At 45.2% G+C, this 22,983-nt stretch overlaps 1 protein-coding gene and 1 long non-coding RNA gene across 2 annotated transcripts in view; one reads left to right on the top strand and one right to left on the bottom strand.

The window, feature by feature from the left end:
• The window catches only part of ANKUB1 (ankyrin repeat and ubiquitin domain containing 1), a 162,427-nt gene that overhangs the window by 18,099 nt on the left and 121,345 nt on the right, over positions 1 to 22,983 (bottom strand). The window contains exon 5 of the mRNA XM_069213371.1: positions 3,959 to 4,867. Within this exon, the coding sequence (XP_069069472.1) occupies positions 3,959 to 4,867 (909 nt within the window). The remainder of the gene's footprint in view (positions 1 to 3,958; positions 4,868 to 22,983) is intronic.
• The window catches only part of LOC138265555 (uncharacterized), a 34,871-nt gene continuing 28,577 nt past the window's right edge, over positions 16,690 to 22,983 (top strand). Inside the window, exons 1-2 of the long non-coding RNA XR_011199383.1 lie at positions 16,690 to 16,776; positions 16,901 to 16,967. This is a non-coding gene — a long non-coding RNA (uncharacterized lncRNA). The remainder of the gene's footprint in view (positions 16,777 to 16,900; positions 16,968 to 22,983) is intronic.

Genomic DNA, 22,983 nt, shown 5'->3' with positions numbered 1-22,983 from the left:
CTCTAAGCAAAGCTGAATCCAATTACTCAGTCATTGAAAGAGAGGCTCTGGCATGTTTCTGGGCTGTTAAACATTTTAAATTTTTTCTTTGGGGTACACAATTTACCATACGCACAGACCACAAACCTTTAGTTTATGTATTCTCCACTAAGGGATTTTACAACAGCACTCCAAGGATTGCGAGGTGGACCTTGGGCCTTGAAAGCTTCTGTTTCAAGGTTGAGTACCTCCCTGGCAATAGAAATTTGGCTGCGGATTTTCTATCTAGAGTTCCGTTGGATGTAGTAGAAGACTTTGATACTCCAGAATATCCTATATTGGTAGTTTCTACATCTTCTATCAATGAAGATGAATGGAATTCAGCATGTCAAAAAGATGAATCTCTATCCTTGCTAAAACTGAGAGCCAAGGAAGGATGGCCTGAATCCAGGAAGGATCTGGATGAAGGTATTAAAAGCTACTGGGAGGTGAGATATGAAATAAATGAAATAGGAAATTGTGTATTTAGGAATGATAAAATAATACCTCCTGCAAGTTTAAGACACAAAATCATTAGGCTGGCTCATGAGGGCCATCTGGGCAGAAGCCTAACAAAATCACGTATTAGGGAACGGTACTGGTTCCCTAATATGGACTCCATGACTGAAACAGAAGTCAAAGATTGCACCATATGTGCACGCAGTGATAAAACGAAATTGATTCGCAAAACCCCAATTTCTCCTGTGTCCATACCTGACAAACCTTGGTCCAAACTGGCATTAGATATCATTGGGCCAATCAACATGACAGGAGTAGTCAAACGCTTTGCCTTAGTATTAATTGACTACCACTCGCATTGGATAAATGCAAAATTAGTTAACCAAATCACAACTGAATCGGTGATAAATTTCCTCAAGGATGTGTTTGCTGTTGAGGGCATACCAGCTACCCTTATTACTGATAATGGGGTTCAGTTGACTTCTTTAGCAATGAAAGACTTCCTTGCATCTCTCAGTATAAATCACCTCACTACAGCTTTGTATTGCCCAAGGGCAAATGGTCTGATTGAGAGAACCAATCGTATGATCAAGGAATGCATACAGTTAGCTAGTGTTAATCATTTGAGTGTGGAAAATGGTATCAGAGACATGTTATGGGCATACCATACAACTCCAAATTTAATCACTAAAGTTTCCCCGTTTTCTGCGCTAAAAGGCAGAAAACCAAGCACAAAATTCTTTCCCTCATGGTTAGGTGGAGGAGAGAAGAGTGAACCTGCAACCCCTCATATCAAACTTAAATTATCTCTGCACCAAGATAAATACAGAAGAATGTATGATAAGAAACATGGTACGAAACAACAACAGTGGGTGGTAGGGGACAGAGTGTATGTTAAAAATCCATTGAAGGGAATGAGGTCAAATGTGAGAGACACCAAGTTTATGGGCCCATTCAATATTGCCAAAGTAAAAAGAAATGTAGTTGTATTAGAGAATGGACAGTGTTGGAGCATGGATAGGATCGTCAAACAGCCACCGGGTGTAGAAAAGACTGAAAGCAATCCTGAGGAAGCGGAAGGAAGTCAGGAAGTTCCACAGAATCGCAATGAAGGAGGTTATGAGAAAAGAACATATAGCCGACGAATTAAACCTCCTGTTTGGCATAAAGATTACGAGATTACTACTTGAGTATAATGAACTGTAGTTAATGATAGCAGATGACTGTACTGTTTCTAGTTTTGTTAGAAGGGAAGATGTGTTGTATCGCAGTTTTAATTAAATATATATATATATATATAGTTCTATATAAATAAGTTTATCCTAATAGGAGTTTAATATTTACACCGATAGAAGTAGTATGTTCCACATCCCCTTCCCCTTAGAATGGTAGAGTCTGACAGTTATTGGGCTGGAGTTGACAGTAGAACGTTGAGGAGCTAGAAGAGCAGCTGTGTGGAGAACTGTTGCTGAGGCAGTAGAGATGAAAGAATAAAGACTGAAGTAAAAGGAATTTGATTGAAGTGTCTTTATATCAGCAAGTCCACGAACCAATGATGGTGTCTGACGTGACATGGGCGTGGTTGGAAGCCCAAAGAGAGATTAGAACACGGGACTGAGCACTTTGCGCTCGCCCATAAAAAATTTTGTCACAATCTTTGCAATCGCACACACGCAGGTTGGTTCCATATGACCGCTAGTAGTGCAAAGAGGAATAAACAATAAAGTACGTATTCTGTTTCCAGCGTCCTTTGTGTGTAGAAGAGGTACAGCTGCAGTAGCACGTGTAACGTCCTGTTACACACAGATAATGTGCAGCATGACTATTGTGTCCTGATTTAAAAAAAATAAAAAAAACAGAAACCAGCTAAATATGTCCAGTAATTGGATGGGGTTTAGGCACAGAATGAGTCACTTAATCGTTTGGCTGCTAAGAATCACTCGGAGGCCAAGGAGAGGGCCCCCCCGATAATGGCTGCACTGCATCAGGGATGGAGGCCCCAAACCTAGATCTTGCATTAAAGGTTTTGAAGCTTCTACTGCTGGCGGTGGGGCAATGCTCCTCAGTCTTAGCGGAGGAGCCACCCCTGCATAGCTTCTAAACCCATTTGTCCTGGTTTTCGCAATGTAGGTTAAGTTTCTAGTTTAGCAAACACATAATGTAGATGTTCCCTGACACTTGTCTCTCTCTTTGTTGATTGTTTATTCTACCTCCTAGTCATAGAGAGTGGCTTGTGAATGAGAAACACACTTGAGATAGAGCAGGCCTGGTGTGGAGTTGGGAAAAACGACACCCACTGCACACATGGATGTTCGTTAAGGGCAGGTGGCATCATGCAGGCATGCTGGAGACCATCGGCCACACAGCCACAGTAAATGTCTGCTCATGCACAAAAGAAGCACTTTTTCTCTCTGTCTGGAAGAAGATGGTGGCAGTGTGTGCGCCCACTGGGAGCAACAACAGTGGGTCCCTTGCGGCATCCACCACCGAGTTAAGAACTAAGAGGGTGGCATTTGTTGGACTGCCCACAGAAGTTTAAGCATGTTACCATCTCCCACCACCAAAGAGGGAGAGAAGTGCAGGGGCCCCATCACTAATAATGGAAGCACAGGCAGAGACCAGTACCAAGGCCTGAAAAAAAAAGAATGAGCAGGAAAGGTCTTGGTAGAAAAGAACCATGCGTCTCATCCCCGAAAAGTAAAAAACCAAAAAGGGCATATGGACAGGGCCAGTGGTGCTTGTTCAAAGAGGCCAAAACTACCTGTAAAGAAGGCGAGGAGAGTGTTAAAATTTGTTACACAATATCATGAATTCTCTGAACACTGATCTGGTTTCTACTATTGTGTAGAAACATTTCTTTTGAGCCGAGCTAAAGGGAATGGGATAATCATTATTGGCAATAATATTGTGGTTTGGATGATTAATGCATAATTCTTAAGTTTTCTTTAGAGATAAACCCATAGTGAGGCTTGGTGTTCTTTGTGTTCATTTATTCTGAGCTCACACGTACTGGGGGGCAAACAGGCCACAATTTAGGTAGCTTTTATGTCACATATATACTTTACCTACGCATTTGTCAAAGTATTGGCATACCAACCAGCATTGTGCTTGAAAACCAACATACGATGTGTAATCCAGTGCAGTATACACAAATGCACAGCAACCAACCTCAATGGCGTCCAATTAAGGGAAGGACTTGGATGAACACTTGGTAGGAACCCACTCGATAAACAATGCAAGAGCATCCACGGGTCATATCAAGGCAAAAATGCACATTCAAAAATATTTCATACACTTACCAGCCAAGTTGTATTTTTTGAACAACAAGAGCCGATATAAACCACTATGTGTCACAACTTTGGCTACTCAATTTAGTCCTTTTTGACCTCTCCCCAAAAATATAATTAAACAAATGCTAGTCAAGGAACGAACTTAACAATTAGATTTATCAGCAGAAATTCTTTAACGGTGGATACTGTACCTGGCAAGCGCTAAACAGTAGATTGCGTTCTCTCGTGATGTTCTGCCACTGTGCTCTAAGAAGGACTCTAAGGAGGTGCTGATCAGCAGTGCAGCTCGAGGCTCCGTGTAGTAAAATGGTGGGTGCTGACTGCTTGCAATTGGAGGAAGAGGAACCTGAGCTGACCATATATTTGTTTTATTACGTTCATCTTCTGACATCGCCCCTATCTTGATCTCCTTCTGCAGAGATTTCAGCTTTTGCTTGGGATGCCGCACTGCGGGCAGCTTAAGACTCTTCCAGCTTTTCTTCTTTGATAGAGTTGTCTGGGCCACACAGTCCTTCCCTTGGTAAATTCCGTCATCCGCATTGGCCCTTTTGCAAGATATTCTCTTTTTCTTTGGCGTGAAAAATCCCTTCGAGGTCATTTTGAGTTCTGTGAAACCATCCACAACAACCATGTCTCCAACACGTGTTCGGAAACCAGAAGCCTGGTGTGAGCATTTTCTAACCAAGATGCACTTCTGAGCCCTGTCCAACCATTTCTTTATTTTAACATAAATTTTCATGGGAATTGAAAGCTTTGGAAAAGAAACCACTGACCAAATCTTCATGATCAAATACCGTACACAGTCTTTGTGTCTCTGTTCAATGCATATTTTCAGTGGTGATTTTCCTAGGGAGTCCTCACGTTCCAGACATGCCACATTGCGGGTGATAAAGGCTTTCAGAATAAGCAGTTGGCCAGCTTCTGCGGCTGCGTGAACAGGACATTTGCTTAGGTCTGGATGGTCAGTTTCAGAACACCATTCGCGATATGGATGGCAACCAACTGCTTCATCTGCCCTCGCTCCCTGCTGCAGCATGCACTCAGCAAGATCCAAGTGGCCAAAAAAGGCGGCCATGTAAAGGGCCACTCTTTGTTGATACCTACATTAAACAAACAATAAATGATAGTCATCTGGCATAGCAATTGTGGAAAAATGATCACATTGTTATAGAACTGGACATCAATGAAATGCCTGCTGTTATCATTATTTTAAAGAGTTTAGTGTAAGTCATAACACATTTTGGTAAGCATTGAAGACTTGTCTTGAGTCACAAAGGCGGTTTCTAAACATGTTAAACATACAATGCATAATTTACTATCTCTGTGGTATTCATGTCCAACCCCTTATGGTTCATATGTTTCACTCCTAACTCTACTGTTTGTTATTGTCTGCAAAGAATACAATTTTCGGGACTAGGATTAGCAACATTGCTGAATTTGTACCCAAGTAAATGGCTTCCGACCTTTTTCCTTAATGCTAAAAAAGGCACACGGGAAGGCAGCACCCTTTCACTGTTCCTCTTTATTTTAACTTTGGACCTACTATAGAAAAAATACACAAAATACATTCTTGATAGGAAATTGAATTAATATGTTGTTAAAGTTTCAGCATATGCCGACAAGCTTACCCTGCTCCTGTCCAACCTCCAACACTCGACATAGGATACGTCAAAAAATAATTTTGTGGCAAAAAGTCACTTGGTGCGCTATATATTGAACAGCATATTCCTCTTAGTTTCTCGTGTTTCAAGGAAGTATTGCCAATTCTTTTTATGGTCAGAACAACAATTCGATTAAATACCTGTTACTGACATATAAGCAAGCTATTGCTACTAAAGCAATGGAGCTCACTGAAACTATCTTGTTCAGGTTGCTTCAACACCATAACAATTATGGAAACTCCTATAGCCTTATTTAAATTATCAATGCCCGAGGCCATCCTCTAAAAAAAATCCATGATGACATTAACAAAAACTTTCAGAGATTTTATGGCCAGGTAAACGGTTCGACATTTCCCTAGAGAAATTACAAGCCATCATAGATAATTATTATTGGTGGAAGTGGGGTGTAAAAACCTCCCAAACTTTGAAAGATATTACCAGCCATTTAAAATGCAGCAAAGAGAAATCCCAAGCACCTCTTTGAGGTTGGAAAAGCAGTCATCCAGTCCATCCCTTTTTCTTTGTTTGCTAGCATGAAACCAAATCACATAATAGGCCCTATGGTGATCATTTATGGCACTCCCAAATCAGTTTGATCTCCAGCTAAATGTATTTTTATAAGGGGTTGCCTCATCCACCCTATCTGATATCAAAATGATCCTTAAGAAAAACTGGATTTTTTGGGGGAAGATACATGTAGAGTAGACTATGGCCCTCATTATGACTTTGGCGGTCTTCGGGCAAGACCGCCATGCAGAATGTCACCAGCATACCCCCAGTGGTGGCGTTATAGCGACTGCCGGATTATGAGTCACAAAACACATACCGCCCAAAAACAGACACAAAACCAACACTGCCCGGCTAACCCACGGCAAAAGTGTGACTGTTCAACTGCCGGACCCACCATTCTGACCGTCATATTTATAGGCAACCTCCAGCACAGCGGTACATGCACGGCGGTAAACCGTTGGCAGTTCGCACGACGGCAGTACAAAAAGGCACCGCTGACAGTAGCCAACACCGCATTGGCCAGTTCTAATATCCCACACCTGAAACTCATACACACACCACGCAGACCTGCACACGCCACCATATAACACCCCCACACACACACACAATCCCTAGTGACAGCTACAAGCAGCCACAGATACACTTGAAACGAAGCACACCCCAAACACAAAAAAAAACTCACACAGCTCACATACAAATTACCACCACAGCCCACCAGCACTCACAGCCAAATACCCCCACATCACCGCACACCTGCATTCACCAGACATGCACACCATATACCCACCCACAACATGTCATGCCAGAAGCACCGACAATGAGTTGTGGGTCATGGTGGATGAGATCATCAGAGTAGAGCCACAGCTCATGGGAGTCCAGGTACAGCAAACATCGATAGCCAGGAAAACGGAGTTATGGCAGAGGATCGTTGACAGGGTCAATGCAGTCGACACCTACCCACGCACAAGGGAGGACATCAGGAAGAGGTGGAACGACCTCAGGGGGAAGGTCGTTCCATGGCATTTAGACATCAGATAGCCATCAACAAGACTGGCAGTGGGCCCCACATCCTGGGAGGAGAAGGTCCTGGACATCATGCAACCCAAGGGCCTGACTGGCATCAGCGGAGGGCTTAAATCTGGTAAGTCAACAATACCCCCCAAGCACCAACCACCCCTACCCAGAATTCCTCCCCACCACCCAACACTCTCCAACTTACTACAATCTACCCCGCTGCACCCGTCCAAACACCCCTAGCCCTCCTCTGCAGGCCACACCACCCCACCCTACCCCACTCCCGACATGCCTACTCACTCACTCCGAATGCACGAATGACAACCACAATGTGAAGAACCCCATCTCCCACAATCCAGCACAACCCACACAGCAACACACCACAGACCCATTGCACAGTGGAACATTTGCATGGACAAACATACCACAGCCCACACCTACTGGCTGCCACAACTTCGTCCCAACACATGGCACTGACAGCAACGCAACCACCATCCACAACCAGCCATGCCACAAACCCCTACACCAAAGCAATGTCTGCAGTGCAGCAGCTGTCATTGCCATCCCTGGGAAGCAAGTCGAGTCACTGCATGCATCACAAAAGGGACATAACAACTACAGTTACACAACCAATATCTACCGTTTCCATCAACAGTTACCCCTGCCACCCTGCAGAGAATGCTAGGCTCAGACAGCCCTCCCCAGGATGAAGGCCCCACTGGATTTCTGGATGGCGACAACTTGCCTGGGCAATCTGGGGCCAATGGACAGTCCACCAACAGCAGACCTATCCTGGACACACCGGATGCCCCCACCCATGTGGCAACACCACTGCCAGCCCCTTAACCCCAAAACTGTGCCCCAGGGACCTCACAATCTGATATATGCCCCATAGTACAGGGGCCAGAGTCAAGGGCACACACCCAAGACAATGAAGGCCCTACTGCTACTGGGAGTGGGCACACTGTGCCAGGTGCACAGGCACATGGGGGCACGGGTAATGGGAGGGGAACCGTGGTCCAAGGCTCAGGGAAGCCACACCAACTGACTGCCCAAGAGGCCTTCACCAAGTTGTGGATGTATACCCAGGGCCCAGTGGCCCAGATCCTCGCTAATGTGCAGGGGACGCAGAGGCTGCAGGGGGAATACCATCAGGAGGCCATGCAACAGTGGCAGGCCCACAATGCCACCGTGGCCTCCATAGCAGGGATGCTGAAGGACCTGACCACCATCCTGCGTTAGTCCACCACCCACCAGCAGGCCCCTTCCACTGGCCACATCCCATCAAAGCCCTCCACGTCAGCAGCAGCCAGTGGTATGGAGGCCCAGCCACAGGACCCGCAGGACACCATCACCTCTACCCCTGTAGCTGAGGAACCCCCCCCCACACACAAGCGAGGACATCCAACTAGACTTCCAGCCTGACATGATGCCAAGACCACGACCACCGCCAGGAAGTGACCCTCTTTTGAACATTATCCCTTGTGTGTGACTAAGTCATCCTGTCGACTGTTCACTCTCACATCTCCATTTTCCCATGGCCAGCATACTGAAACTGGACTACCCACAGCTGGCCTCACTACTCTGATGATGTCAGCCGCCATGACCACACTCAGCACCCCTTGCACTTGTCCTTCCCAAATGAACACCATTGAGCACAGTTACTGCCTACATCTTTATTTGTCATTAGTATGAATGGAACCGCCAAAACATGTGCAACTTGCAACCCATCGCCCAGCACATGCATAGGAGAGTGACAGAGGGGGGAGAAAAATGCAGGGAGATCAATCGTGTAGCAGCCAGTGGCTGGAGATATGTGTCAAAGGAGGCAGCAGGTCATGCAGGGGCCAGAGTACACCACTACAATGTCCTGAAAGTAGAACAAGACAGGGACAACAATCACTGTAGGAGTCACAGATGCCAACTCAACACAAATACACTGTACAAACAGGTATCCAAGGCAGATAGGCAGTCACGTCCACAACCATATGGCCAGTACCAACACTCAAAAACAACACATACCAACCCAATGGTCTCACTCTCACAGCACCCAGTGCCAGACTTGACCCCATACCTACTGCCACCATAAACAATGTAGCACTGCCACCCAATGTCGACTCCCAGGATAGATGCTGCACAAATACAACAACCCTGTGTGGCACACACATAACACTTGAACTGGCAGCTCAGGGAACACTGTACATACACATTGATGGCACTAGTCCACCAGCACAATAGTTGCCTGGCTATAGGCCTGACCTGTACACTGTAACTACCTAAGTCATGGGCACGTGTGACATCCCCCCAACCCACCCTGAGTCAGAGCTGCAACCAATACCATGAGTGGTCATCAAACAACAGGTGGTAGCAGGGACAGGGCAGACAGTTTTAGAGGACACATACCAGACAGTTGACACATACCTGCATCTCAGTCGAAGTACTGTCGAATCAGCTCAGCCCTGGAGTCAGCTGCATTCTCATCGTCCTCTTTTTCATCACTCACCATGTCCCCTTCATCAGCCACTGGTACAGCTACCCCTTCCTCTGCATCCAGCAATGGGATGTGACGCCTCAGGGCCAGGTTGTGCAGCATGCAACAGGCCACAATGATCTCGCACACCTTCTGTAGGTTGTAGAGCAGGGAATCCCCGGAGATTTGCAGACACTGGAATCTGGCCTTCAGCAGGCCAAAGCACCTCCCAATGACCCGCCTGGTACGAGTGTGGGCCTCATTGTAACGGTCCTCTGCATCTGAAGTTGGATGCCTCACAGGTGTCGGGAGCCAGGGTAGGTTGGGTTAGCCAGAGTCACCTGTGTGAGGCAAGAGGCATGTCAAGACCGGGAGGGCGACAGGGCAGGGACACAAGAGTGCAGAGACCTGAGGGGCACATATATGCAGGGGTACATACCAATGAGCCAGGCCAAGTCCCTCGTAAGTGGTGCCATCATGTGTGGGACGCTGCTGTTTCATAGGATGAAGGAATCGTGCACAGAGCCTGGGAACCTGGCCGTCACCTGGGAGATGTATTGGTCCATGAGACACACCACCTGCACAATAACCGAATGAAAGTTTTTGCGGTTCCTATAGACCTGTTCACACTTCCTGGGTGGCACCAGGGCAATGTGGGTGCCATCAATGGCTCCAATGACATGATGGACATGTGCCACTCCATAGAACGCAGCCTTGACAGTGGGCAGTTCTGCACGTTGGTGGAACCGGATGTAGCTGCCCAGATGTTTGAGCAGGGAACATAGTACATCCCTCAGGACATTGCTAAACATGGGCTGCAACATCCCTGCTGCCATGCCCACTGTGATCTGGAAGGAGCCTGAGGCAAGGTAGTGAAGGATTGACAACACCTGCACTGTGGGAGGGATGGCATTGGGATGGCGAATGGCAGGCAACAGATCTGGCTCCAACTAGTCCACCAGTTCCATGATGGTCTCACAGTTCAGTCAATAGGTTTGGATGATGTGACGCTCCTCCTGGCAAGGTCGACTAGGGGCCTGTACACTGGTGCATTCCTCATTCTCAACCTTACCTGGGAACAGGAGAGGGTTGGTATTATGTCATGCACCATAGACTGTGTAGACGGTGTTGATGTGACCACAGATCACCAAATGTCACCCATGACGCATTAACATTTCACCCACAATACACATTGGACATGTAAAATGGCCACCGCCTGTCCTGCATGCATGGGACAGGTGGAAGTGAGGTCATCCCGCCGGCGTAACACGTCATGGCGGTAGGTGGTCACAACCACTGTGCAACTCACAATTGGTTAACACTGTTGCCTATGGGAGGCAGGAGCCAATGGTGATCGCCGCTGGCCGTGACGGTGATATCCCCGGCGGCCGTAACTGCCATTTCATGGGCTCCTGCTCACTTGACTCCTGAACCTCATGCACTGAAGACCTCCACTGCGTGTGCTGCTGTGTTCTGACTCTAGTAGCGAAGATGCTACATTCTGCAGGTGATAGGGCCCCAGCCTTCACCCAGGAAGAGTTGGAGCGGCTCATGGATGGGGTCCTGCCCCTGTATGGACAGTTGTAAGGGGCACCAGAGCAGGAGGTGAGCCCAGTGTCATTGTCCTGTATGTGACTGGTGTGCATGGGGATGGGGGCCTTGGTAGTGGCATGTGTTGCAATAGTGGCTCTGGGTAGGCACCATTGGGTAGCCGTGGCGTGGGTGCTTGGTACAATGATGTCCACTATGGATAGTGTCCATCTGGGCAGGATTGGCATCACAGGTGTGCGTAATGCCATGCAGTCAGTGGTAGAGGGGCAGCTTCCTCCAATGCGGTAACTGTGTGGCCACCTACTAGCTAGATGTGCTGCCAGCTCATGACAACAGGATGATTGGACCTGGGGGTGTCAGGCCATTGTGATTAGTCCTTGCCAACCACTGTGACACGGGTGGATCCTGGGACCTCAATCAGATGGCAGGCACTGCATGTGTAGTGGGGTAGGGGGCGCCAAATACCACTCCTCATGTACATGTTCGCATCAGTCAGACCATCAGCGTTCGACATGTCCATTGTTGTGGTTTCCCCCATGGTGTTCCCTAGTTGTAGGATGTGCAGGGGTGGGCATAGCGTATCATGGCATGTCATCAAATGTTGATGTTCTACCCTGTGTTACTGTTGTGCTGGCATTGACTGATTGCACCCTGTCTCTCTCTCTCTCTCTCTTCCCCTCCCTCCCTCCCTCCCTGTCCTCCTCTGTCTTTGTGTGCATCAGCACCATCTGGCGAAGGAGAAGCGGCACCAGTGAGTGGGGAAGCTGCCACCCATGGGACCCAGGAGGCTGACACCAGCGGAGCTGAGGGGACCAGTGGGATGAAGTGCGAGGGGAGTGCCATGGGGGAGACCTGATCAACCACTACATCTTCTGATTCCTCCTCCGATGGTCGCTCCCTGGCGGTGGTGGGCCCATCTGGGACCAACCCAGCACCATCATTGTCCGCCACCCCCCTTACCAACACCCCTCCCTGTAGCACCCCAGTTGCCCCTGCCCGCTCACCCAGGAGGGTGGGCATCTCCTTCGGCCCAGGCACCTCTGCCCATGCACCAGTCAGCCCTGCTGCCCTCAATGAGGAGGCTATTGACCTCCTGAGGTCCACCTCTGTGGGGTAGACAACTGTCATGAATGCTATCTAGGGATTGGCATCCCAGATGCAACAGACCAATGCGCTCCTAGAAGGCATTCACAGTGCCTTGTCTGGCCTACAGACATCGTTTCTGGCTCTGGCCTCCTCCTTGATGGCAGCCAGTGTCCCTTCCTCTTCCGTACCCCCTCCAGCAACCTGTTCCCATACCCACATCCCTCTCCCCTCACCCATCCAAGGCACACCTACTGTCCCACATGCACCCACATCAACAGACATGGTACACAAGGACAGACATAAGCACCACAAATCTCACCACCACCATGCACACACAGCAGACATGCAGACATGACAACATCCAAACCCTGCACCGTCTCCCCCACCACCTTCCCCCTCACAGTCAGTACACCACTCAGACCTGCAGTCAGCACCACATCAGTCACTGATCCTGCCACATGTGCCCTCACTGCCACCGTCACCACATTATCTGACCCCCATTCATGCACCCCATACACTACGCACGCACATCCACCCTACCTGCGGACACCACCCCAACATACACTCACATGTCCCCCTGCAGTCTCCCTGCATCTCCTCCCCACCTCCTAAAAGTACATCTAAACACCCGCACTCACCCACCCAACAGTCCCCCAACACACACATTTCATCCACCCATGCACCTGCACCCAAGGCACCTCCACGTACACCTCACAACCATACCCACTCCCTCCACTCCCAAACGTCATTACAGTGACCTCCCTTGTGTCCCCAAAAAATGTTTCCTCAAAGAGTTTTCCCTGTTCCTCACCACTGCCCAAGTCTCTGTTCCCCCCCAAGCACCCTGCTACCCTTCCAAGGCCCCTTCCTTCCACCTCCCAGTCCACAACTGCCCCTCGCCATGCCCCTCCATCATGTGCGACTTCTGCCCCTGTCATGTCCACTGCTCATCCTGCCAAGCCCATGCCCGCTCCCTCCACTTCCAAAGCCAGGCCCACTCCTTCCACTTCCAAGGCCAAGCCCCCTCCCTCCAGTTCCAAGGCCAAGCCCACCCCCTCAGCTAAACCCTCCCCCTTCAAGGACAAGCCCAAGAAACCTCCTCAAAATCCACCCCCAGTGACCCCCCTCCAAGCCCAGACCAAAGGACTCCCCTCCAAGCCCAAAGCCCCCCACCGTACTCCCACCACCCCTGAGGTGCCTGCATACCCCATTAATGCCCCCTGCCTTGTGAAGGCCTGCACTTTGCAGTCAGGAGTCAAGTTGGGGCATCCCCTTGTGCCCAGTTTACTTGGGGCTCTGTGTGTACATAGTTTTATTCCTGATTTTACCATATTATAATATATCTGCACCACAACACCATTGGTGTCGATGTTACCTACCTTGTCCTAGGTTTCCTTCCACGGTTGTGGGTGTTAGCGCGTATGCGTGTGTGTGTTGGTACGGGTGTTTCCAAGTGTATGTGGGCGTGTCTTCCCGTGTCGTGTGTGTGTGTGTAGTGTGTGTACTAACATCATTCCCTCCAGTGTGTGCTAGGCTGGTGTACTTACGGTTGGTATATTGGTCACCGTCACTGGTCCTGGAGTTGCATGGCCAGGTAAAGCACTGGGAGGAGTTGCGATTCGTCAGCCATGGTGCCTATGGATGTGCGTGTGTTCCTGAAGATGGGTGTTACCTTTCATATTGTTTGTTTCTGCCAGGCATTTGGTGGCGGTGGATATGCCCCGGAAATCCTGGCGGTGTGCAACCTCGTAATGTGTTTGTGGGATACTGCCTGACCACCGGCCTGGTAATGGCTGCTGCCAGCCACGCCAGCCCCTCGGCAGTGGAAGTCCGAACAGTAACTTGGCTGTGTTCTGCAGGTGCCTTCCTATTACTTGTAATATGGCGGTCTTCACCAACTGGCCTGCAGCGGTACAACCGCCAACTCCACCGCGGCAGTCCGATGACTGCTAAACTCGTAATGAGGGCCTATGTCTTTATGTGGGATGGAGAGCTCACCGTTGCATACCTCTGGCCACAATTTGACCTTAGTCCTTCTGATTCCAAGCAGTATTGTTTCCTTGACAGGGCAAATTAAAAAGCAGTTTTTACAACATGTGCAAAGTTCAGGGTAGTGGCAGTTCCACTCACCTTGTATAGTCAAATAAATTATGAAACAAGGTGGCACACTTCTAGTCTACTGTAAAAGATGACATGTCACCACCTGCAAAAAACTTGACTTTTTAGATCAATTTGAGAAATCTCATCTGAAATGATGAGATGGGCCACTTAATATGGTAAAGATACTATTAATGCTCTAAATTAGCCTATCTGACCAAAGCCCTTTTCTTTCAGACACAGCAAGCCTTTTAGCATCCTAAAAAAACTTTATAAAGGAGGACTTCTAAGTAATACCACTTGCTAGAAATGTAAAAGCTAACAATGCCTCATTTGAAAAAATTATGGTATAGTACCTATATAAAGTTGATTTTTGAAGAAAAATATCAACATGGTGATTTAACATTTTTATGTTTCCCATTAGCCAGCTGGTCTATTGGCAAACAAAACATTTAGATATATCAGCTTCTACCATCCAGCTACAATGACCAAATTGAAAGAAACTGCACCAGCTTCCTACGAAGAGTGGTTTTGCACCCTTTGCCTTATACACCTTTTGAACATGTAGCTGTAAGAGACATGAGGCAAACCTCTTTTCATCACACCTTGTCCTACAATGATATGTGTCTTAATAAACCTCCAGTAAATAGAACAATTCTCGAGGAAGCTCTTTTTGATAAGGAAGACGTCTCTAACACCCTATGCCCCAACAAACGTAAGCTTATTAGAGTTTCTTTCTTTGTGTATTCATACCACAATTGCCTTCTTCCAGGCTCAAATTCCTGTGAGGTCAACCCCTGCATTCAGGGAATCACAATTTAAACTTAAAGATGTTAAGGCTTATCTATAGGCTCTTGAAACACATAGCTTTGAAGGATATCCTCTTTCTCCAGTTAAACAACTAAGGAAGTTATTGTTCCTGGTCATCCTTGGCTCTCCATCATTCCTTCTACCACCCTACGACTTCCAGTCCTTCTATAGATAGAAACATTTTACACCTACAGTTTGCATATTCCCACTCATGTCTATGAGATTCTTAGAAAGCACTGATAAAACTCTTTAATATCACCTTTGAATAATGCTAGTTATTATTTAATATAATGAATCAAACTCGTGAATCATTTCTATCCCCTTGCCACAACTTTATCTAATCAGGCTTTCAAAAGTTGGGAACAAATTTGCATAAGTACCTAAAGCAAATCAAGGGTCTCATCTAGACCCGAGCAAAATTTTCATTACACTGGAATAATCTCAACTAATTTCCAACATTTTGCATTATGCTTGGTACATGAAATTCCCTGAATTATGCCTGGTCGCATAATTTAAAACTGGTTGTGGAAACATTCTACCATAGGGAAATGGGAACAACACGAACCAACAGAACGCGAGTGGCTGTAGTTCACGGCTCTTGTGTTTTGGGACGATTTTTTTAACACAAAATATGGACACATGGATGCGTTTTGAAGTAAAGTATAGTGTTATAGCATCATTTTTTTCTGAAATTTCACATAATTATGTAGACGCATTTATTCTATACACCGCCTAACAAACAAAATACCTCCATAGCCTTTAATAGAGTTAACTGCTTTTCAAATTCCAAAAAAGGTGTTAATTTCAAATAGAAGTAAATGGGTTCACTCTCTCAAGCAAATGATTTCAGCCAAATTTCTGAAACAAGAGGTTGACAGCTATGTTAATATACATATATATATACCACTGCATTGCAATTCCAAACACAGAAATAAAACCCACACTCCGAGATGCCAATTTGGCATGAACGTTTATTGCAAAGCCATAGCGGCTTTGACAAAGACCTTTGTGGTTGAAACGCATCAGCATTTGCAATAAACATTCATCGCGAATTGCATCTCAGAGTGCGGGCTCTATATAATTTTGCCAATTGGTCCCCTTCAGGCGTGCTCAAATTGTTGGTGCTCACATCAGGGAAGGACCGATTCCCTGTATTTACTTCTCACCCACATTAACACACACTCAAAATGCGGCACTCACAGGATTCTTGGAATTTCTTGTTTAATCTGCAACGATTAACCCAACGCGTTTCAACCAACAAGGTCTTGGTCACTGTAAAAGAGTGATCCATTCTTAGCAATATATACTCTTTCCCCTCTTATACCTTTATGTTGCATTATGGGATATGTAATCCTAAACTTACTATAAAAATTAAACTTACACCAAACTAGTGAATAAAATCAATATTCCCCCATAATCACCATATAAAACAAATATATACACATTACAAGTATCTTTTCTCACATATAGTCATCAAATGAAGTCTTTTTAAACCGATTAATGCATTTTTCTATATCCCAATATCCCAAGCAAAAATATAATTTCATCCTCATTTTTAGGGCTATTTCTTGCCCATCCTTACTTCTAGAGTTGTTGGATCTGTTGCAGAAAGTAGCAGAACGTAGTACCCCCTCTTTCTATAACCAAATCACCATGGGCCAGATGTCGCAAACGTGAGTTTGCTATGCAGAAATGCATTTTGTGAGTCGGAACCGACTCGCAAAATGCACTTCAGAGTCGCAAATAGGAAGGGGTGTGTGACAGACCGAACAAGATGAGGACAACTAAAACAAGAAGTTATGGTGCTCAGGTAAGTGTTTATTGTTTTCTAACCAAATAGGATAAATCAAGTGAAAGTTCGTTCTGTTGTTGCTCTTAGTTTCTTGCGCAGTTCTTCTTGTCACTGACGTGTTTTCCCCTTTTCTTCTCTTTAGGTGGAGGTACTGTCAGTCTCGCGGACGTCCCATGAGGATATCAAAAAGGGAAATAAGGAAAACGAGGGTAAGTGGGACGTTAAGAGATACGTCTTTCTTATTAAATTTTATCAGACTGGGGTGGATAACAGAGGGGAGGGGGTGGTGTCTGTGCGGAATAGAGGGAAGTGCTTATTACTAATTTTTACTCGTGTTTTATTGTGTCGCTAGTGCTTCTTTTGTGCCCTCCCACCTCTTTTCCCCCATTCACCCTCTACCCCTTCCCTAGTTTCCTTCCCCAGTCCCCTTCCCTGCCGTGCACCCTTTATTTGTCCAGAAGGACCGTACCTTCGTGAGCCACGACCCTCCGGGGCCGTGGCGGGCATTGAGGTGGTCCTCGCTGAGGTAGGGTTCGATACGGCTTCCTGGTTCCAGTTCGCCGTCCTCCAGGTGGTATTCCTTCTCTTGGTCTCTCGCCGCGCTTGCCGTCGGGTCCCTCGCCTCGGTCTCCCTCCGTTCGCCGTCGTCTCCGTCTTCTTCTCGCTCGTCTCCGGTCTCTTCCTCCTCTTTTCTCCTCGCCGGCTCCACCGGCTTTTCATTCGTGACGCCGTGCTCCTCTGGCCAATCCGGGGTCGGAAAACCTATCCAGGTTTCCCCGGCAACGTCCTGACGCCGGCCTCGCTCGGGACGCGTTTCCCCAGTAACAGGGAAACGCGGAGATGACGTGTCAGAGGAGTCCGACACGTCAACTCCGGTCTCCCGTCTTGCGGTGATCGGGTTTACCCCGTCACAGGGTGTTCCCTTCCTATTTGCGAGTCGCAGTGGTATGCACGCGGTCGCAAATGGAGTCGCAGTTACCATCCACTTGAAGTGGATGGTAACCCACTCGCAAACGGGAAGGGGTCCCCATGGGACCCCTTCCCCTTTGTGACTGGACCCCAAATTATTTTTTGAGAGCAGGTAGTGGTCCAAGGGACCACTACCTGCCCTGAAAAAATCAGAAACAAAAGTTTTTTGTTTTTTCTTCTAAGTGCAGCTTGTTTTCCTTTAAAAAAAAACTGCTTTATTTAAAAGCAGTCACGGACATGGAGGTCTGCTGACTACAGCAAGCCTCCATACCCGTGAGTGCCCTGACTCGCTATGGGGCCGCAATTTGTGGGTCTTTGCAACCCCATAGCGACTCGCAGACAGTGTCTGAGACACCGTTCTGCATAGCAAATTGCGAGTTGCAATTTGCGAGTCGCTCAGACTCACAAATTGCAAGTCGTAGTTTGCAAAGTTCCTACATCTGGCCCTAAGTTACTTAATTATTCTTAATATGGTAACAGTCATCTATTATACCAAGGGGAATCATTTTATATCTGTATCTTCTCAACATAATCATGTATTAGTATTCATAAATGACAGTACAGTTCCTCATCGCCATCGATCCCATATGGGATCTTCATTTTTAATCTAATGATATACCTTGATTTTAATGCCTCAATTGTTGCACTCTGTTACCTCCTCTTTCTTGTTTTTTAATTGTTGCAACCCCAAAATATTTCATGTATAACCAATTAGATTTATCATGATTTCTCAAATGTTTGGTCATAGCGTAGTTGGTGTCATCATTTTGTACTGCCCTGATAGGTTCATGTATTTGTTTCTTCAATGGGCAGATGGTGCTTCGTACATACTGTAAACCACAGTTTAACATAACATACACTACAAATGTTGTTTCACATGTAATCCTATCCACAATGGGGATCTCTTTTCCCCGAAAGTCTACAAGCTTTTTCCTATTACAACCTATCTTGCATACTTTGCACCTGTTGCAACAAAAAAAGCCTTTGTTCGAGTCTCTTAGCCAATTGGATACTGTTGGTGATTCAAAATGGCTCTTCACTAATATGTCCTTCAATGACGGTGCTTTTCTGTATGTTACAAATGGTCGTGTTCCAAGTCGTGGTCCAATATCTAAGTCTTTTTTAATCAAATGCCAATGTCTATTCAGAATTTTTAATATTTGCTGATTCTCTTTACTATATTTCAAAATTATTCTTATCTTTTCATCTTCCTCCTCTGTCTTTTGTTCAATCCTATTAACCAAAGCCTGTGCTCGTGTTCTCAATCTGGCTTTCTTCTCACCTTGTTTGACATCTCTAGCCTTATATCCTCGTGTTAGAAATCTCTGTTCCATATCTTTAAATTTAACATCCATGTCTTTTTCATTTGAACAATTTCTCTTAATTCTGACGAATTCTCCATAAGGAATGCTTCTTATGAGCGATTTCGGATGGAAACTTGATCCATGTAAAATACTATTAGTCGCCGTAGGTTTTCGATGCAATGTCGTCTGTAATGTATTGTTCTCTATATATACCATCACATCTAGGAACTCTATATAGATTTTGCTCTTTTTATATGTAAACTGGAGTCCTATATCGGTAGTATTTAGTTTCAAGAAGAACTCCTTAAACAACACCTCAGTACCATTCCAAATTAGGAATACGTTGTCTATATATTGTAGCCATACCATTACTTTCTCCATATAGTTCTCATTTTATTCTCCCCAAGCTATGCGTTTCTCCCAACAACCCATGGTTAGATTTGCATAGCTTGGAGAAAATGAAACTCCCATGGCAGTACCACATACTTGTTTATAGATCTGATGATTAAATATAAACACATTATTTCTCCAACATAGTTCCGTCATCTCTAGCAGCATTTCTGAATGTTTTAATAAATTAATATTTCTCTGCTGTAAAAAATACTTCACTGCTTTCATACCTACCTCATGTGAGATTGATGTATATAGAGAGACTGCCTTTGTCAACCTGTTCGGCGCCATATTTGCTCACTGCTCACTGTTTATACAGTCACATGACCCCATTAGCAAAGATTCTTGAACAATAAACAATCTCTTTTTAAAATTTTGTCAACAGTTCATGACATGACTGGCATGACTTGTATATAATATCTGCATTGTCAGGCATTTTATTATACCACTAATATCTTAAAGTTATTCTTGCCTGAAACCACCTGAATATCACATAACGAGGTAGATAGTTTTAAAATTGCCATAGTATGGATACGTGTAACAGACAACAAACTAAATAAAAATACATAATCTCCGAATTATTTATAATTATACTTATTCATTTAAGGAATGCCTGTAAAGTATTCCAAAATGTATTGTCTGTACATATCAGTTTTTTCTCATTAAACCGCCCGAATATATCGTAGCAAAGTTAATGTTTGCAAAATAACTGCTATAATGGTTCATGTGACGAACAACAGAATCCATATACAATCTAGCCCAAGAGGGCAACATAATACAACAACCTCTTCTAAAACTTCGATGTACAGTTATTTAACTCCTTTGCTTTCACTCGCCAGCTCTGTAATAAAAAAATAATTAAAACCAAGATTAAAACATACTTGTTCTCAATATTTTCCCAACATTATCAAATGCAAAATACAGAGTAATGATCATGTCATCTCAGATGTATGCACGATTCTTCGCTACTGTTAAGCCCAATCGATTCTTTTGTATCAAGAGCTAATATGTATCTCAACTCCAAAATGCTTAATTTCTTTTCTCTGTCTCCTGCTCGAATATTTTTCAATACTCCATTAATCACACTATGGGCCTGATTCTAACTTTGGAGGACAGTGTTAAACCGTCCCAAAAGTGGCGGATATACCACCTACCGTATTACGAGTCCATTATATCCTATGGAACTCGTAATACGGTAGGTGGTATATCCGCCACTTTTGGGATGGTTTAACATCGTCCTCCAAAGTTAGAATCAGGCCCTATATTTTAAATCATCAGTTTTTCCAGCATGTAGATTATGGATGTGATGTGCTAAGTGTCATTTTTGTTTTGAATTGCTTGCAGGTGTTTAAAAATGCGCTTATGGACTTGAAGCTTGGTGCTCCCTATTTAGATTTTTGGACAGCTACATTTCAAGATATACACTACATAACCCGGCATTACTACTTTCTTTTTTGTCTGATGTCACTTCTCACTAATATATTTCTCATAGATTTTCCTCTTCTGCAGGTAATTTGTGGGCGTGTGATTGATGGAGTTTCGAAAGATATTCAAGGAGACAGAGAAAAGAGAAAATAAGGATTTTGGAGTCAAGATATATAATAGCTCAATAGAATTGTATTTTGAGTGTTAGAAATGAAATCAAAATGGCCGAACATGTGTGTAGTGAACAAGACTGTTACGAAATGCGTCTGACAGAACATTTCTTGTGTGCATTACATGCCCGAATGCACATCTTTCATCCCCTGCTTTGGGCACCGATTAAGGATTCTGGGACACAGCATATATATATTGGAAGTTGCCTCCACCTTAGCACTTTTATCTGTGGGCCAATGAAGTGTCTCCCTTAAAATTCCCTTCTAGAGATGACATTAATTTTATAATTGTATTAATCACACTATAGTCTAAGCCTACAAATCACAACACCTCTCATTTCTGTTGTTTCCCTTCACTCAGCTACTACCTTTTGGCCAGGGTTTCTAAATAAGGTTCATCAGTGGTAAAAGGAACTGTGAAACTCACACACAGACTTTCAGTATCCTAATAATGGAGAAAGGGTATTTTAAAAACGTATCACTAGCATTTTGAAAATAGTATGTCCTCAACAGAGATGAAGGGCCATATTCATGAGATATTTCTCTTATATAAATGAGAATTATGGATGGAAAAATTCGGTATCTTCACAACCAAAACTGTTAGATGATTTACATGACGTTTTTAACTGTTTTTGATGTGAAGTGCAAAGAGACTGATGCTGTCAAGATTCAGAGTCTGCTGGGGACAGTGATGTCCTGGACCTTTTGTGTGTACACTTTACCCCCGGTTGTGTCTATGCAGTGACTCTGGGCACTTGTATTTACGTGTTGCTCAGGCTGCCTGTAGCCACAGGGTGTTGGCAGGTCAAATGGTACAAGGTAACCTCACTTCCATGGGAGGCAGGGGGATTTACCTTTTTTTCTGATGCATTGGGGACAGGTGGCTGCGCTGAGTTGGAGCTGCCCTGGGACTGTTGGCAGTTGTGGTCCTCAATCACACCATTCGCAGATGGCCACTAATATTAAGCCTTTATCAATCTAAAACTGCACATTACTTTTTCTGGTGCATTCACTGCCATACCAATATGTCCCCCAAAGTCTGCTCATCCTTCCCTGTTGGATAGTCCAGGGCGCGTACAGTATATTCAAGGGGATTGGTGCTAGGGAACTTGCCTCACATTTGCTTCAGGTCCATTTTTGCCAGTGGATTTTACATTGTCATGCTTACGTTTGTCCCATTGTTTCCCCTGAATCTGAAGGTTCTTCACTGTCCTTCTGTCCTTTGCTCCCCATTTATGTGCACTTTCTGACGGCTTTGTGACTGATTTATCACCCTAACTTGGGCTCAATAACTTTTCAATGATTGTTAGAAATTGGGATTCTGGTTGCCAGAGTATGCACCCTGTACCAGCAAAAAACAAAATCCTAGTCAGGGTAAGTCAGATATACACTAAAACATAACCTGTGCTCACCCTCCGGTAGCTTGACACAGAGCAGTCAGGCTTATCTAAGGAGGCAATGTGTAAAGTATTTTTTCACACTTCACACTTAAAAAACAGTAACCTAGTGAAAACACAACAACAAGACTCCACATTGATTTAGAAAAATATTACTGTTTTTACTATGCAAAAGAAGACCAAAACAACAAAAATCCAATTAATACTTTTCAAGTTATGCACATTTTGAAAAGGTTAAGACAGTGCTTAACATGATCGTCTGCTGCAGGTTAAATGTCAAGGATCCAAGCTATAGATTGATAGATCGGTTCCCACAGAGCTTCTACGTGGGGCAGGGCTCAATAGGCATAAGCGCGTAACAAGGGTATGGGGTCACTCAGCTCAATGTCACTTCGGAATTAAAGGCCACCCGCGAGGGAGTGCAAGTCACTTACAAACACCCACACAGACCCCACTGCTCACACAGTACCTTTCCTCTGAAGAAGGTGATGTTGAAGGAATGCTGGAGAGAAAATAGGCCATCAGCAATCGCCTGTTGTCATCAAACCCCATAGGGGTGAATTTGATGTG

Source organism: Pleurodeles waltl, chromosome 11 (genome assembly GCF_031143425.1).
Source record: "Pleurodeles waltl isolate 20211129_DDA chromosome 11, aPleWal1.hap1.20221129, whole genome shotgun sequence".
Taxonomy (NCBI): Eukaryota; Metazoa; Chordata; class Amphibia; order Caudata; family Salamandridae; genus Pleurodeles; species Pleurodeles waltl.
The sequence above is the reverse complement of the archived record's forward strand: the minus strand, read 5'-3'. Positions and strand labels throughout refer to the sequence as shown.